Raw genomic sequence first — 18297 nt, 5'->3', positions numbered from 1 at the left:
ACACACACACACACACACACACTCTCTCACACACACACACACGCACACGCACACACACATATGCACACATACGCACACACACACACATGCACACCTCCATGTAAATAAAGTATTTGTTTATTCTGAGAGGGTTCTGGGCTTTCTAACAGAGAGCTGTTTGCTCATCAGTCTCACTGAACACTTGGCCTCCTTGAAGCTGCCTGTTCCTAAAGCCTCTGAAGGAGCCAGGCTAATGGGGCCATCTACTGTCATGGCTGCTCTTGTTACTCCAACCTCTCTTTCCGCATGGCGATGACCTGGAATCCGAGTAACCTGACTAAGGGTGGTGAGGGAATGAAGAACGGACAGATACACAGACACACAGATAGGAAAGCTGTGTGCCCTCTGATGCAGTGCCAATTTGGACTCTCTGTGTTTTCATTAGGTACAGTACAGGGGAGGAGTTAGCTAGGTTTGGTAGAAGGTGTCTGTAGGTGCTCGGTTTCAGACTGTACACTTTGGGAGATGGAAGCTGTGGTTGCTCTGTTTTGCATACCCTGGTAACACTTGCATTCAGATCAGAGGAAGACTTTGCCATTTCTCTGAGCTTCACCTTAGGAGGGGAGCTTTGTCAATTTCCCACAGGTCTTTGACACGGTCGTGACCCTATCAACAATACACATTCATTCAGGTTTTCCTTGGCTTTCAACACACCTTTTCTTTGACATGCTGAGAATTGGCCACCATCACCCAGACAAATGGATGGCCTATGGACCTGAGAGCAGGCAGGTTACTCCACATTTAGCATTTGACACATGAAGGAACCAGGTTGGCAGGACATCTTGGAAACCAATGGAACCCTGTTTACCTTCCACAGGGAAAAAGAGAATACAGATTTTGTCTCTGATAGCCCCCTTCAGAGAAGCCTCATAGTGTGAGGGAAAGATAGCAATTTGTGTAGACAGAGTCTAATCTTTATCTTAAACTCCAGACCTGTAGCTGGGAACAACATGCCATCGAAATACCCTAATTTGGACTTTAATGTCCATAAAGTGTGAATAACCATGTCTTACTCTTCCTGTGTCATGACGAGTCAGCACAAGCGGAAAGAGCATTCTAGTAGCTGAAGCACCTGCTGTGCACATGCTCTCTCAGTGATGTGGTGTCTCCTTGGGATCATATCTTTCCCAGCCCTTATTATGCAACCCCTTTACCTAACAGTCATGAATGGGTACTGAAAATATACCTCTTAATTATTCAGAAGGCTCTGAGATCTAAAACAAACTCTGAAGACTCCTAGTTTGTAGATTTGGAGACAAACCTTTGAACAAATTTTCCAAAATCCCAGCAGGCTTTGGGCAGTATTGAAAGTCAAGTCCTTGCTCACTGGTTCTGAGAGTAAAAAATGGCTCTCAAGGAGAGAAGGTGGCTTGCCAGTGGTCACCATGGGAACGCATAATATTTGCCCATTGTGACACTGCTTTGCCACTGGAGGCTTTGGTCTCAATTTACTAATGTCCCCTCTCACATCTTTCATTTGGTGTGGACTCACTTAGGAACATATTCAATTTTTTAAACAAGGCCCTTCACTATTTCTCATTTATAATCCTCAAATGAATACATTTGGTTGATGTATTTACAGAATCAATCTGTTCAAGTCCACTTATTTTAATCATTACTTTAATCATTCTAAATATAAGGCCAAAGCCATCAGCCCAGCAGATGGCTTTGGTGGGGCTACAGTATAAAAACCCATCTCTACAACTCCACAACTCCATTTTTAGACTTGTTGATCAACTTGCTCAAGATTAAACAGGGAAGAGGGAAATACTGATCAACTGACAGAGAACTCAGTGGCTCCCCATATTTCTGTTGTCCATGTCTGTCCTAGAGGCACGAGACATGACCATGACCTTGGTTTTAAAGAGATTCCCGCAGAAAGGAATACTTTGACTCCTTTTAGAACATCCTGAGTCTTAAGGAACTTCTTTCCAAGATGAAAGATTTAATCTGGGTTACTGTGTAACACCACCTTGGTTTTTCCACACCACCAATGCCACTTTCCAAAAGTATCCCTAGCTAAGTATTGTGCCTTGGCTTTTATGTCTCCCATCTCTGCCCAGATATACATACCATGATCTTAGAGAATCCAGTCGCTCAAGTCATCAGTTAAGAGTGTTTTCTACCTTGTTTATAATTCAGTATCAAACATATGCTCTGTATCTTCTTCCTGCAATTAGTGGGACAGGAGTCCAGTGCCAAAAACCACATTCTCTAAGTGATGGCTGGTCTTCCCTAGCCTGAAGTTGAGTCTACTGACCAAAGTACCAGAACTTCCGAGGACTGGCTTTTAAGCTTTAAGGTCTTATGCTGTTTTGAGTAAGCAAGACTGTCCAGGGGCTGCCTGAGTTCAAAGATAGTGATGAAGGAGGTTCAACCAAAAGCATAAACTTACTTAAAGCATGAGGTTGCTTTTCTTGGTAATTTGATTACATGGTTCTCCACTGTGAACTTTGTAGGTGACAATGTCTTGTCACAATGTCAAAGACTGAATACACCTGAGAGAGAATCACATTTGTTCAACTAATTGTTAGAACTTGTTTTGAAAAAAATACCAAAGCAGGTGACCAAATTGTCCCTGGATTGTTTGAATAATTTCTCATTTGTAAACCACCTGGTCCTAGGCTTTACTAACACTACTGGGTACTCTTGGATCTATCCTGAGGTAACAATGTATACAAGAAAGTATACTTTTGAAAGTGCCAGGCCAGTCTGGGTGGGCCAGTGCCCAGCTTGTCAAACCGCCATTTCTTCCTGTTTCCTGGCAGGCAAAAGGAAACAGCAGGCTTCTAAATCCTGAGGCAATGGTGCCTTAGATGCTCTGACACTTTTCTCCTTTATTCTTCTAAATCACCAAGACTGATCTGGGAGAAAAATACATCTTGCCTGAGGGTAGCAATAGACAATGTTCGCGAATTGGAGAGCAGGTAGGACTCTTCAGCCTGGGTTTACACCATATTAATAGTCCAGCTGGAGGGGCTGGTCCTAAGGGAAAAAGACTGCTAATAGGTTAGCCAAGTAAAAACAGAAACCCAAGCCACACACGCGCCCAGGTACATTCAAGCATTCACACATGTGTGCATGTAAAGAAACCCACCTTCAAAGAAAAAAAATGGCAGGAGCCAGGGGGTGAAGCCAAGGGCCTCAGCGTACAGGGACATTTTCCTGCCTCTCACAGCTGCTGTGGGGACTCTGAGATGCTCTTTATGGAAGATTCTAGCTTCATGTTCATTTCCTATTTGGTATTCCGCAAATTCGTAGCTCCCTACCCATCCTTTCTGTTCTGAGCTCGAAATAAGTAGCCCCGGTTCCTATCACCTCCTTAACCACTGTAGACTCCTCTCAAGGAGAAATCTGGCAGAAGGGAAAGCAGGACAAAGATGCCCCCTGGAAGCCTATGATGGGGGGCACGGGCCAGGCCTGTCTTGCTGTCATGTTCCTGGGGCTGGCATTCCATATGGCAAGTGCTTGGGGGTTCAGTAGTAAGCAGGGTGCCTTGGGTTTGTAGCTGGGTGGGGCTAGTGTTTTGGGGCATCTTATTCTGGATGAGACAGGAATAATAAATGCCTAGGCCAGTCCGAATTTTGTTTTTATTTGAAGAATTTCATTTGCCAGCACTGTGTACAATTATTCTCACCAATTTCAAGTGAGAAAGGGGGACATCTAGATCAGTTCAAGGCCATTAAGCAACTGTCCTGCCCATGTTAGATGAATGAGATTTCCAGAGAGCCCACCAGAAGCTGAGTCAACCTTACCATGACACTGCATGGGTGCTAGATATTCAACAGTCACACCTCTTGGGGGCCCTAGCAATCTGTAACTGAGAGATTTGGAGCCTCTTCAGAGTAGAGTTAAGATGAAAAAAGTGTAGCACGAAGTCCAGCACCCATGCACTCAGAATTGGGCAATCTTTGGGATCACCTCTTCCTCTCAGCTCTTGTGTGCCAATTCCTTCTTCCCCGTTAGTTATATATGTCATATCCCCTCTCCTAACCTTTATGTCCTCTAGAGAAAATGACTGAATAGAAACAGCTGTGAAGGAAATGTCACCCATGGGAGAGAGCTGGGATATCTTTGCTAACTCAACATCTACTTTACTTCTTCATTTGCCTTTCTACTTATTTCCCTCTTACAATTGATTTTCCCCAACAGAGAAACCAAGGAGCTTTCAAAGCTGGACTGTTTAGTTAAAAAAAAAACAAACTAAAACCTTTGAGTTCCTGGAAAGAACTCTTGTACATTAATTATAACTCGGCCTTTTCTTTCGCCCAAACAGCTGGTGATAGTTAAACGCATTCCTTTAAAGCCCACTTAGTCTCTAAGCTTCTTTATCTCTATTTTAGTTAGTCAGGATATGGAGAGGTGGTTGGTCGACCAAGAAATGTCTGTCAGTGTTTTGTCTTCTTGAAAAGACAAAAATCATTAAATAGTTAGAGCAACATGGTTATCGGGCTCCATGCTTTGAAGGCTTGGGATCCTGGTGACTATAACTATACATGCTTTGTTTCAGGACGTGCTGATACAAGAAAATGTGCAGAAAGTGAAGCAACAGTTAACGGCCACCCATGGTGTCTCTAAAGAAGGTCGCATACTGATGAAAGAGGTACTTCCATGACTACACACCCCATGCCCTTATATTCATGAGCAGCCATTTCCTTTCAAGGACAGTGGAAGCCAGGCATGGTTACTCATGTCTAGAATCCCATCACTCGGGATGCTGAGGCAGGAGGATTGCTGTAACTTCAAAACCAGCCTAGGTTACAGAGTGAGTTCCAGGCTAGCTTGGGTTACAGAGTGATACTTGGCCTCAAAGCAACAAAACCACAAGAGCATCAGCAGAAAGGACAGTAAAATCTTGCATTCAACAGAGAAATTGGAATTTTTTGAAAGGCTGTTGGACTAGATAATAGTTTTGAAATAATATCTCCTTCATTGTCTGATTAATAACAAAGAATCTTTCTACCTCCCACTCACTTATGAAATTGGATCTCGTGTGGCCCAGGCTGGCTTGGAACTCACTGTATAGCTGAGAATGACTTGGAATTCTGGATCTTTCTTCTTCCACCTTCCAAGTGGTTGGATTCCAGGGATTATGGGATTATGTCACCAAGTGCAGCTCTGTGATTCTTTCATCATTTTAAGTAGATCAATCAACATTCACATCTGTTCTGTCCTTGGAGTATTCGTGACCCAACATTTGTCCGTAAATCATCTCATGCAAATTGAATTGTGGTGATTAGAAAGCATTTACTTTTCTGCCTCTGCATCAGCTCCCAGGGAAGGTTGGAAACATCTCTCCCCGAAGATCGTTATCCCTGCTCTGGAGAGGCAGAGGCAGGCAGATAGCTGAGTTTGAGGGCAGCGTGGCTTACAGAGTGAGTTCTGGGACTGCCTGGGATACATAGAGAAATTGTCTCAAAAAAGTAAAACAAAGAGAGAAAGAAGGAAGAAAGAAAGAAAGAAAGAAAGAAAGAAAGAAAGAAAGAAAGAAAGAAAAGAAAAGAGAAATAAAAAGAAGTGAACCAACAAACAAAACACACAAAGAACAAATCGGAAAGGCTGGACAGGAAGCTCCTGCCAGGCAGGTGTAGGGACCCGAGTTTGATTTCCAACAATGCAGCAAAGAAACACCCACCAGAAAACACCTTTTATTCAGCGCCTCTTAAAGCTAGCTACTGCATTAGCTGTGAAGTCCTGCCTACCACAGCCCTCTTCCCACCCGACTGTCCCTCTTCCAGTTGGAAACCGCTTTACCATTCAGAAAGAGTTTCCATGCCCCTTGTGTGTAACAGTAGGATACACTGGGAGACATTCATGGTTAGGTGATTTTTGTTGTTGTTGTAGAACCGTAGAGAGCATGCGTGTTAAGACTTAGGTGGCAAAAACCAGTCACTCATTATGGCTGTGATTAGGTCAAGGGAAGCAATCATCCCGAGATGGATGAAGCTGTTACTGCTCTACCACAGCTTACAGTTTTACAGCAGGTGTGTCTGCTTGTGTAGTGTCTGTCTGTCTGTGTGTGTGGTGCATGGTATATGTGAATATGTGTGTGCACTCATAAGCATTCGTATGAAAGCCAGAGGAGGATGTTGGATGTCTTTCTCAGTTGCTCTCCATATTACTGCCTTTAGACAGAGTCTGTCACTGAGCCTGAAGTGTGCTGTCTTGCCTAGGATGGCTTACCATCAAGCTCCTAGAATCTGTCTGTCTCTACCCCTCAACACTAGGGTTACAGGCACACAGTCACTATGCCTGGCTTTTACGTAGGTGCTGAGGATTTGAACTCAGGTCCCCATTTCTCATCTGCATCAAAGGTACAGTGGGTTGTAGGAAGGTGGCCGGCTGAATTAGCACATTTGCATATTGTCGTATAAGACACTAATTGTGTTAAGGAGTATAAACCATAGTCAGAACCCTGGAATCTAGGCAGAGAGCAGTCATGCCTGCTTCCACACACAGCACTGAAAAACTCTGCATCTATAGCACCTGATCAGTGAAACATGGTGGCTCAGTGTGGGATAGAGGGGACTGATTGCAATATAGACTCTACCACTTACTATGCAGTGCTGGCAGCTTTTTTATTTCTGTTACCCAGTTTTTGTAATTAGAAAAAAATACTAGTAATGTATTAGTAAAAAAAATACTAGTAATGTATAGTGTGGTGTGTGTTTATGTGTCTGTGTGTGTACCTTATAGCTGCTTGTTAAGATTATTTGAATTAAACCAGGTGTGGCAGTTTATTTTCACAATTCCAGCACTTGAGACCCTGAGGCAGGAGAATTGTCCTAAGTGCAAGGCTGTTTCTGGCCACAGATTAAGACTCTGACTCAAAAAGCAACAGAGCAAAATAAAACAAACCAGGAATGACTGAGTTATAATGTATGAACCTTGGAGCAACACCTTCGAATATCAGTAGATTAATCATTCACTCAATGATGGAGGTGCTTAGAGAAGCATGTAGAACAAATTAGATGATAAACAAATCCAGCATCATCACCATTACAGCTGTTTTCTATTGTGCAGTTCATAGTTTCGTATCTAATAGGAATATGGTACTTTTTGAAAGAACCGATAATTAACGAATGATCATCAAGGGCTTAGAGCTGCTGGTTGGGTTCTCCAGCCTAGATGCTCTGAAAATGTCCCCTACAACATGTGCTTTGTGTGTTTTACCTCTTAAGTGGACATTGGTAAGAGTCCACGACTATTCCTCTTTGTTTCCTGTAGCTGGCCAGTATATTCCTATCTGAGGATGAAAATTTCCTCCTGTTCTTTCGCCTGGAAACTCCCTTGGATAACAGCGTGGAGTTCATGCAGGTCAGCGCTTGTTGTTGTCTCTAAGGAGAAAGAGGGTGGGATTGCCATTCATTCCTCTTTCTGGTCCTTAAGACTGATTACTCTGCTCTCTGTATCTCTCTGTGTATCTATCTATGTATCTTGGTCCCCGATGGTGACATTGTTCAGAAGGTAGAGCCTGACTGGAGGAAGTGGATCACTGGGCCTTGATCTTGAGGTTTCAGAGCCTGGCCTTACATTTTGTCCTTCTCTTTCCTGACCATGGATGTAATGTGACCAGCTGCTTTGAGTTCCCACAGCCAGGCCTTCTCCACTACGATGGACTGTGCTCTCTTGAACTGTGAGCGGAAATAACCCCTCCATTAGGCTGCTTCTTGTCAGATAAATGGCTTTTGTGTGTTTCAGATTTGGCGCAAATACGATGCGGACAGCAGTGGCTTCATATCAGCTGCTGAACTTTGCGTGAGTGTCAGTGGGAAGTAACACGGCGTGAAGGGTTGGCTGGTTTGGGACATGTGTAACATACAAACACATATTTATGTAATATAAACATATAATATATAACATAAATGTATATAAAATATATAATATGTATATCGCTCATCTATCTATCATCTATCTATCTATCTATCTATCTATCTATCTATCTATCTATGAGTTTGATTTCTTTGGGCCCAAGACACACAATTTTGAATTTGTTACTTTACAAAAAGCATGTTTATGTCAAGATTTTGAAGATGAGGTGGCAAGATGGCTCAACCAGTAAAGGCATAAAGCTAATGACCCAAGTTCAATCCTTGGAAGCACATAAGGGCAGAAGAAGAGAAACAGTTCCACAAATCAGTCCTCTGATTTTCACATACTGTTGCACAACCCTGCATGTCATGCGCATGTCCATGCATGCACACACACATACAGCACAATAATAAAAGTTTTGAAACCAATAAATAAATGAGAAAATAAAGGTTTAGAAATTGCTTGTCACACAGCTGTCTTTGGGAAAGAGGTGAATGCTTTATGCTTGGAGTTCCTCTCTGGACCAAAGGGCACCTTCAATGGCAGCCCTCCAAGCTTCTACTTAGTGTTTTTTTGAACAATATTTTATTTCCTTCTTGAAAGAAATCATAATCCCTACCCCAATAGAAAAGACCTTAAAGAAGCATGTATCTTATTGCCAACTGTGCCCAATGCCACTCTTCTCTCGGTGTCACAGAACTTTCTCCGAGATCTTTTCCTCCACCACAAAAAGGCTGTTTCTGAGGCTGAGCTGGAGGAGTACACCAGCACCATGGTGAGTGAAGGAGAGTGGGCCTGTGTGGGGGCCTGCCCTGCTGTGTGGGGGCCTGCCCTGCTGTGTGGGGGCCTGCCCTGCTGTGTGGGGGCCTGCCCTGCTGTGTGGGAGCCTGCCCTGCTGTGTGGGAGCCTGCCCTGCTGTGTGGGGCCTGCCCTGCTGTGTGGGAGCCTGCCCTGACCTCCTCGCTTCCCCAGAAATGTTTGCTCACGCATGGCTTCATGGGACAAGACTGGCTCTGGAACAGTGGCTAGAACCAAGCTGTTGTAGCCTCTTCCTTGAAATGGATGCATGCATTTGAGAGAGGCGCGGTGTGTGTGTGTGTGTGTGTGTGTGTGTGTGTGTGTGTGTGTGTGTGTGTGTGGCTGTTTAGTTGTCTTTGGAGAGACCAGGAATGCTCAGAAAACAGTAGGGTTTAAAGCACCTTGCTAGCAAACTCAGTAGTCACCAAAGGAACACAGAAACAAATAAACGTGGACCTGTGCCATCAGGACGCAGCTGGTGGCCATGGCCTCTCACCACAGTGAAAATTCTACTCATTGAACCTGTGGACTCAGAGCAGAGGAAACTCAGATGGAAATGTGCATGTCTCCTGTAGTCGTGACCTAAGACAGTGATAAGCTGGTGCCTAGGTAGTGTCAGAACAAAGCGAGTTGATGCCTAAGAATCACTTGGCTTTCCAAGGAGAGCACGGGTGTGCTGTGGTCGTTACCTCTTATTGGAGGTCATATCTTTGTTTCACACCCTTCTCATGGCATTCTTGACCCAAATAATCGTGAGATGATTTCACTGTCAAGCTCCTTGGGAATTTATTAGATAGGAAAAGGTGGGCTCATCATTGCTTTCTGTTTCAGTAGTCACTAAATGCCCTCAACAGTTTGTGATGAATGGCCCCTCTTTCCATGCCCGCCTCTTCCCGTCTCCAGGCTGTGGTTCATTCTCATTACATCTGTAGATTTCTTAATTAGTAAGCAAAGGACTCAAGACAGTCTTAGTTGTGTATTGTAGAAGCGTCACATTTATTTTATATTTTAATTTAATGCCGACATGAATAATGTATTTACAACATCACTTTAATTTTTTTTCAGCAGTATCTCCATGTTACATTTATACTTATACAAAGAATTTTTGAGCAGAATTTATGAGAAGTTGGAGTATATACAACTGAGAATAGTATGTGATTTTCTAAAATTTGGGTCACTGGGTTGACACACGTACACGCGCATGTCACACACGCACATATTTGTGTGTGCATGTGTTGTATGTGTGTGTGTGTGGCAGGGACATGCATATTCATGTGAAGGCATGAGGTCCAGCTCAGGTGTCATTCCTCAGGAACCATCCTATAAAATGGGATCTCTCGCTGACATAAAGTTTATTGGTTAGCTGGCTAAGCTGATTGACCAGTGATCCCCAGCGATGCCCAACTTTGTTTTCCCAATGCTGGGATTACACATGTGCTACCACCCCTGTCTTTTAAAATGTGGGTTCTAGGGATTAAACTCAGGTACTTGTGCTTGCAGAAGCAATTCACCCAATGCTCTAGCTCCCCAAGCCTGTATATATACTTTTAATTGGGTTGCTCAAATACTGAAACTTATTTCAAAGATCAACTAACCAAGAAAAGGTAAGTTTCTCAGCCGAAGGCACCGTAAAGCTAAGCTTCTTAGATGGTAGCTCTGAACCCCTCCAGCTATCACTCTGAACTCTGGCCACTCTGAGTGCTGGCCTGGGGCAAGTGAGTCTTCCCAGAGAAAAATGGAAGTTGTGGTGACCATGATGGCCTGTAAGTAAGAAAAGATGGTGCTCAAGAGATAACCCAGTCCCAGGACAGGATATCAAGGAAGCCTTTGGTGTATTTGTTCTAACTGAATGTAGCGTTATACTGGGAATTATTTGTTCTAACTGAATGCAGCAAGATACTGGGAATCCTGGGCAAACACAAGTTTAGCCATGGGAGGGTGGAGATCTCCCAGGGGCAGGAAGCAGGTGCCTTATTCCAGAGCCTCTAAGATCTAAGTGCCAGTGAAGATCTGTCATGGAATAAACGCGAAAAGGCATTAGTTTGTGTCTTTCAGGGGGCCAGACTAGGAGACCTTGAACATATTTTAAACATCAGTTAAACAGAATGTTAGCCTGTCTGCTACTATCTCAATTTAATTAATTTGTAAAACATGAACTATGCAATGAATATATTTACATTTTAAATCTCTAGCAGCTTTCGGGCATTTCTTCCACTTTGAAGCTGATTGAGCAGAGGGCTCCACCTCTATCTCCAGCTAACACTTCCAATCTCTGCTTTCTCCTTCATTATATAGCTTCATTATATATTCTTTTTCTGCTCTTCTTCCCCTGGTCCTTGGGGATTCTTCAAGATTCAGCTACATGTTATCTTTCTTGAAGAAATCCTTACAACCTTCTTTCATAGTTAGCCCAGTACCACTCTGCCCAGCCTATTGTGTGTGTCCCCACCTTAACATTGCAGTCATTCACCCAAGTCACCTAGCAAACACTCGCTAAGTGCTTATCATGCCCCAGGCATGAATCTAGTCACTGGGGATTCAATAGTGAGAAAAAAAGGAAAGAGGAGCTTGGCAGTAAACAACGCATACAATAAATAATAGATTATATCGCATGACAGAGGGTGAGTGGAAAAGTAGAACCAATACGGTAGAGAACTGAGGTATCCTGGTGTCATTTATGCTGCTGTGATGAAATATCCTAACAGAAGGAATATTAGGAAAGAAAGGGATATTTCAGCTTGTTATAATCTATCACTGTGGGACAGTCAAGGTGGGAACTTTAAAATGCTAGTCACATCACGTCTAAATCAAGGGCAGAGAGAAATGACCTTGCCTCTATGCTCACTTGCTTGCTTGTGCTCAGCTTGTTTGTCACAGACCGTGCCACATTGGGCTGCCATATGTCGTGGACCAGCGTTGACAAAAAGTACCTCTTGCCAGGGTAAAGGTATGGGAATTTAGAAATATTAGTAAAGAATACGGAGACGTGTAAAAAAATAATAAGAACAGAAACCATAGAAAGTACTGGGAGGGCATTCCAGTGAATACTGAAATTGCCAGTTTATTTTTCCATATTGTTTTTATACCCAATACAAATGGGGAAGAATGTAACAAAAGACTTTATTAATGTGATACAAAGGACAGTTCAAAGAGTTAACCCCTTTAACACTTTGAGGCATCAAATCATTAGCATTCTGTTGTTTAAGCAGTAAAGCTGCCCTAGACCACTAATCCTGAAGGCAACCACTCCCCAGGTGACCTCATTGTTCAATAGAAGAAGAAGAAGTCCATTTGCACATCCTGACCACCTGTCAGGATTGAATGGATCCACTTGTATGAGCTATCTTAATGTCAAAAGAATTAACTAATCACACCCTGAGTTGGGACTCTTGTCAGCCACTTTGAGCATCCTCCAACTCTTTACCGTCATTCAAGAACATTGGGAATGGCGAAGGGGGTGTTTCAGGGCCGTGGTGTTAAATGTCCTCTTTCCCTCAGTGATCACACAGCCTTTGTCAGGGAAAATCCGAAGAGACGGCAGAAAGGACCAGAAGTGCTCTGATTATTCCCTTCATACCCACTGTGAATGTCACCACCACAACGCCTCAGTCAGTGAGAGGAGCTGAGTTCAAGTTTCCTACCCATCCTTCAGTGTTAGTTTTACCTGGGGCCCCAGGTCCAGGAAGTTGTGTACCTCCTGAGTGCTGAGTGATTCCCCATGAGTGAATCACGTTTCTGCTACTTTATTGAGCAATGAATACAATCATTGCAAAGCTGTGCTGAAGATTGACTTTTGAGGCTTGGCACGAACTGCTTTGCTTAAAAGATGCATCCTATCAGATGAATTGAAATTGACCCTAATGAGAATGGCCGCATCTGACAGCTGTGAGAATCATGCCTAACAAATGCTGAGGGTGAACAACCAATCAGAAGAGAAAGGCTCAGGCCTGCTTGCCGAGTCCTGTCCCTAGTTAATGTTTGATTCCTAGGGAGGAGAAAGGGAGGAAAGGATGCTAACAGACAGGAGAGACTGTGTATCAAGATAGGATATCATTAGATGATACTTAATTTTGCTAAATGCAGGCAAATGACTCTGCGGGTTACTATCACAAAACAAATGAAATTCAGACACTTTTGATAAACAGAAATTCCTGAGGTTAAGCTGGCCTTATGACTAACATGAAGTCAGTCTTGTCTGAGACCTGTCTGGACTCATCTGTGAGATACTTTCTCTGTCTCTATCTATTCTACATATGCATTTTAAAATACAAGGTAATGCCTGACAGCATTGTCTCCGACTCAAACCATTCTGAACTTCTTGGGCGCACATGGACATGTGTCTCAATCTCAAACTTAGCATGTCCAAAATTGAAATTCTGACCTTGTCTCACTCATAAGCTTCCTCTGCTGGTGGTTCCCTTCATCTTGACTGATGTGTCAAGACAATCAGTCTTGATGCCTTCTCTGCCAGTCTACATCTAATCAGCAAATCCTATCGACTACTATGCTAATTGAGGTTCTGTCACGATTAACTAAATATTTGAAGCACAGTAGTACGTAAAGAAAAGAGGTTATTTAGCTGACAATTTAGGGAGGCTGAGAATCTACAATTGACTAGTCCTCACCTATTTGCTTAGCAGATGCATCCCAATGGCGGGAAAAGTGCTTGTGCAACAGAACGGAGTGGGATGGAAGCAGAAGGACACCCCACAGCCGTGCTCAGTCTTCTCAAAACAACTCACATGTGGAACCCTGTCACAAAAGGCCTACATTAAGCCTTCCAAATGAGCTAACCACTTCCCTGGGTTCCACCTCCTAGACTTTTCTCAACTCAACACTGGTTCAGTGGAGACTAAACTGAACTTTCTCATCTCAATGTCATCCTCTGGAGACTAAGCTTCCAGCATGTGTTCTTTTTTTTCGACTTTTTATTTCATTTTTTAAAGAAAACAAACTATCTTTTTACATTTTACATACCAATCCCAGTTCCCACTCCGTATCCTCCTCCCATTCCCTCCACTTTTCTCCCCATCCTAGTTCCCCATTCACCCCCCAGAGAAGGCAAGGCACATTTCTCAGAGGAAGGACCAAGGCCCTCCTCAGTAGATCCAGGCTGAACAAGTTATCCATCTAAAGAAAATAGAATGTACTCACTCATAAGTGGATACTAGCTGTAAAGCAAAAGGTAACGAGCCTATAGTCCACAACCCTAGAGAAGCTAAGTAACAAGGTGAACCCTAAGAGAAACATATATAGATTCCCCTGGGAAGGAGGAAGTAGACAAGATCTCCTGACAAAATTGGGAGCATGGGGTAGGGGGAGAAGGGAGGACAGAGGGGAGGAGGAGGGGAGAAGGAGAAGAGAAGGAGAGGGGGAGGAGAACTTGATGGATCGGGATAGTCAAGACGGGGACGAGAGAGAGACATGGGCACCAATTTGTTGTGGGAGGCTGTTCATTTGTTTTCCAGCCACTCGGACCAGCAATAAGCACACAGAAACTGTCTTAACTGCAATACTGTTAGGCCAATAGCTTAAGAGTATTTCTGGCTAATGCTTATATTGTAAATTAACCCATATCTATTAATCTGTGTATCGCCACATGGTTGTGGCTTGCCGGCAATGTTTCTGTGGGCATTTGTCTCCTGTGGGCAGCTACATGATATCTCACTGATTCCATCTATTCTTTCTCTGTTCAGATTTTCCTCCTGGCTTTACTCAGTTAAGCCATTGGCCAAAAGCAGCTTTATTCATTAACCAATAAAAGCAACACATATACAGAAGGACTTCCCACACCATTTCCACTTTTCTGTTTAAATAAAAAAGGAAGTTTTAACTTTAACATAGTAAAACTACATATAACAAAACACATATCAGAGAACAAGGAAAGAGATATTTTAATTGAGGAAGACATGATGGGGCTAGCAAGAAACCTGATGCTAGAGAAATTCCCAGAAATTCACAAGGATGACCCCATCTAAGACCCTAAGCAACAGTAAAGAGGGTGCCCGAACTGACCTTGCCCTATAACCAGACTGATGACTGTCTTAAATGTCACCATAGAACCTTCATCCAGCACGTGTTCTTTAAAGGGAGAATCACAATATAATATATTATATTCAAATTGCATCATGAATCTGGTCTAGACAGCTCTCCCTCACAGCAGCTAGCTGGCAGCTAGCCCTGGATTCTATGTCAGAGGAACAAGTTATAGACCTGTGCGGTGATAACACACTAAGGACTGGTCACTGTGACCTATCCCAACCAGAAGCCGAGCTGCCAGTCATTTGGTGGCAAACACTCATTTTCCCTAGGTAGGTGTGCTCCCAATTCAGCTGGTTTACAGAGTCTCCTTAAGAACTTTCAAGATCACTGGGTGGTAGTGGCTCATGACTTTAATCTCAACTCTTCTGAGACAGAGACTGGTTGATCTCTGTGAGTTCAAGGCCAGCCTGGTCTACAGAGTGAGATCTGGGGCCCTGGGACAGCCAAAGCTATACAGAAAAAACTGTCTTAGAAAAAAAAAAGAAAGGAAGGAAGGAAGAAAAGAAAAGAAAAAAAAGAAAGGAAAGAAAAGAAAGAAAAGAAGGAAGGAAGAGAGAGAGAGAGAGAGAGAGAGAGAGAGAGAGAAAGAAAGGACTTTCAACAATCCCTTGTACAATCATTTGTCACATCCGTGTTCCTTTTTGCCTTTCAGATGAAGATCTTTGACAAAAACAAAGATGGCCGTTTGGATCTTAATGACTTGGCGAGGTAAGTGGTACAGAAATGGCGACAAACTCAGATGTCCCTGTCTGGGGGGTCTGATGGCAACACACATCCTTTGAAATCTGACATCCATTCTCGCCTGGAGGCTAAGAGACCAGGCTCACCTTACAACCCCAACTGCGGTGCTTCTGAATCATGCTGGCAAATAGATTCCTCTGTGAAGATAATCAAAGCGCCATCCTACCTACATTTTTTTTTTTAATTTTGCGGTTATGTCATGAGTGGGTTTTGCCCACAGAGGCCAGGCATACTTGATTCCACATTGGGATCCCAGGACCAAAGTAAAAATAGCCTCCTCCAAACCCCAAATCTAACAAAATGAAAGCAATGATGATAATGATGATGATGATAAATGAAAGAAAGAACCTTGAGGCTATTCACTGACTCCAGGAATGTTGAATTTTTAATTCAGAGCAAAAGCAACAACTGACTAACTTCAGTAGGACTAGTTTTCTGTTGGCTTTTGAGGGCTGATGACCCTATGTAGTTCCCAAAGGCTAGCAGGGGAGGAGGGAAGGATGAGGGCATCTTCCAGGTGACTTGGGATTGATGGATCACCATGTGTGTTGCTATTCTGCTTTCCATAACTATAATAAAATAGTACAGGTAGGCTAAAAGGTAAAGAAAAAACATTTAATTATTTCACCATTTCAGAGGTGGACATCAAAAAAGCATGACAAAACTTCTATAAAAATTTCGTGATCTTGTGTTGAAAGGAAGCTGCTTGTTTGTCCCAGTCGCTCAGAACTGAAATAACCACACAGAAACTGTACTAATTAAATCACTGCTTGGACCATTAGCTCTAGCTTCTTATTTGCTAACTCTTACATCTTAATTTAATTCATTTATCATAATCTGTGTATTACCACGTGGCTGTGGCTTACCAGCAAAATTTCAGCATGTCTGTCTCTAGTGGTGGCTCCATGGCTTCTCCCTTACTCCATCTCCTTTCTCCCAGCATTCAGTTTAGTTTCCCCCACCTACTTCTATTCCCTGCACAGGCCCAAGACAGTTTCTTTAATAACCAATGGTATTCACAGCATACAGAGGGGAATCCCCCAACAGTATTGTGTATCTCTTGTTTATGTGGTCTTTTACTCCTTTATTGTTCTTGACATTGAACCCAGGGCTTTTCATATGCTAGGGTCAGTGCCTGGTTCTGAATTTTGTCTGTGAAGAGACACTAGGAAGACTGTTGTCATTCCTGACCATGACATTGATTCTGCCACACTAGATGGATTTCTATGTTTCCTAGAAGCAGTGTGACTAATTTTTGGTCACATTGATGAAAAGGGGACACTGAGAGACTAGTCAAAGAGGAATAAAGTGCTTCTCCCCACAGAACCCTAAAATCTAATTTCTGCTCTCTCCACTTCAAGTGGTTTTCTTGGAAAATTGAGGCAGAATTTCCACCCACTCCTCAAGATAAGGAAGATTTGTTTGAGAGTCTCTCCTCAGAGGAAAAGTCAGTGTCCAAAGGATTCACTGAAATCAGGACAATATGGATAACAACAAGGGCTTCTAATCTTCTTGATCCCTACCCTGACATCTGCCTGTTCTTAGCCTTTTATATAAATGGGATCAGGGGAGGTAGCTCAGTAGGTAGAAGGCCTTGGTGGCCAGCATGCCTAAGACTGTAAGCTCAGTCACACACATGCACATACACACGTGCACACATTCACATATGCATGCAGGGAAATATGAATACAAATGGAACACACATGCACTTTTTATAACTGGCTCTATCACTTGCAATAATGTTTTGTAAGTTGTGTCTCTGTTGTGACTGACCATTAGCCCATGCATTTCTTGTTGTGACTGGGTACTTCACTGCATAACTCCTTATCTTGTCCCTTTATGACGACATACATTTGGGTTGTTTCTACTCTTTGGATACTGTGAACGGTACTACTATGTGAGTGTGATGAGCCTTTCTCCTTGGTTATATTCTTGGAAGTAGAATTTTGGTTCACATGGTAATTCTATATTTAATTTTCCATGGCAGTGCCAAATGGAAATACTAGTTTCCACACTACATGACTGCTGGAGATTTGTAGTAAGGTTTAAAGTGGAAAGTCCTCCAACCTTGTTCTTTTTAAAGATCTTTCTGGCTGTGCTGGGTCTATTTGCATATCTTGATATAATTTTAGGCTTAGATAGTCAGTTTCTACATAAAGGCAACTCAGATTTCCATGAACTTTGTTCTGAATCTGCTGTTCAAGATGGAAATATTGTCATCCTAACAATATTGTCTTTAAGTTTCCTAACAACAGTTTTCTGTCCATCTTTTCAGCTGTTTAGTTTCTCTGGAAGATACTTTGGACTTTTCAGTCTAAAAGTTGATCCTATTCTTGTTCAGTTTGTTCTCAATCATTTGCTTCTTTTGGATGATGTCATATATAGCATGATTCTTTGGATCCTTTCTTAGTTCTATCCTCTTGCTGTATTAGAACACCGTGACCAAAAGCAGCTTAAGAAAGGGTTTCTTTTGGCTTGCCCTTCTGGAGAGGTAGGGTCTAACGTAGATGGGAAGGCACGGAGGCAGGAGCTGGCAGCTGACTGGTCACACTATCGTCCACACACAGGAAGGAGCGGGAGAGAAGAGGATGGTGAACAGTGGTGGGGCTGCAGGAGCCTCAAAACAGGCCTAGAGGGATGTGCTTCCTCTGGCAAGGCTGCACCTTCTAAAGGTTCCTTAAAGACCCCAAACAGCACCACTAACTGGGGGAACAAGTGTTCAAACATATGGGTGTTGTAATAGGAGCGGCGGGGCTGTGTCCCCAGCACCCCGGCTGAAGGCGTAAGTCACAAACAATGCCACAGCAGTTTGGAATTATGATTAATAGGGTAGTATTTATTTAAAGGGGAAAAAACTTACAGATC

General features: G+C 43.0%; 1 protein-coding gene across 1 annotated transcript in view; it reads left to right on the top strand.

Moving 5' to 3' along the window:
- Nucleotides 1-18297, top strand: part of Scgn (secretagogin, EF-hand calcium binding protein) — a 41837-nt gene that overhangs the window by 3294 nt on the left and 20246 nt on the right. The window contains exons 3-7 of the mRNA XM_005354964.3: nucleotides 4550-4642; nucleotides 7267-7356; nucleotides 7741-7797; nucleotides 8549-8626; nucleotides 15344-15399. Of these exons, the coding sequence (XP_005355021.1) occupies nucleotides 4550-4642; nucleotides 7267-7356; nucleotides 7741-7797; nucleotides 8549-8626; nucleotides 15344-15399 (374 nt within the window). The remainder of the gene's footprint in view (nucleotides 1-4549; nucleotides 4643-7266; nucleotides 7357-7740; nucleotides 7798-8548; nucleotides 8627-15343; nucleotides 15400-18297) is intronic.

Source organism: Microtus ochrogaster, chromosome 16 (genome assembly GCF_000317375.1).
Source record: "Microtus ochrogaster isolate Prairie Vole_2 chromosome 16, MicOch1.0, whole genome shotgun sequence".
In the NCBI taxonomy this organism is placed as follows: domain Eukaryota; kingdom Metazoa; phylum Chordata; class Mammalia; order Rodentia; family Cricetidae; genus Microtus; species Microtus ochrogaster.
Note: the sequence above shows the minus strand (reverse complement) of the source record. Positions and strands in the feature narration are given on the sequence as shown.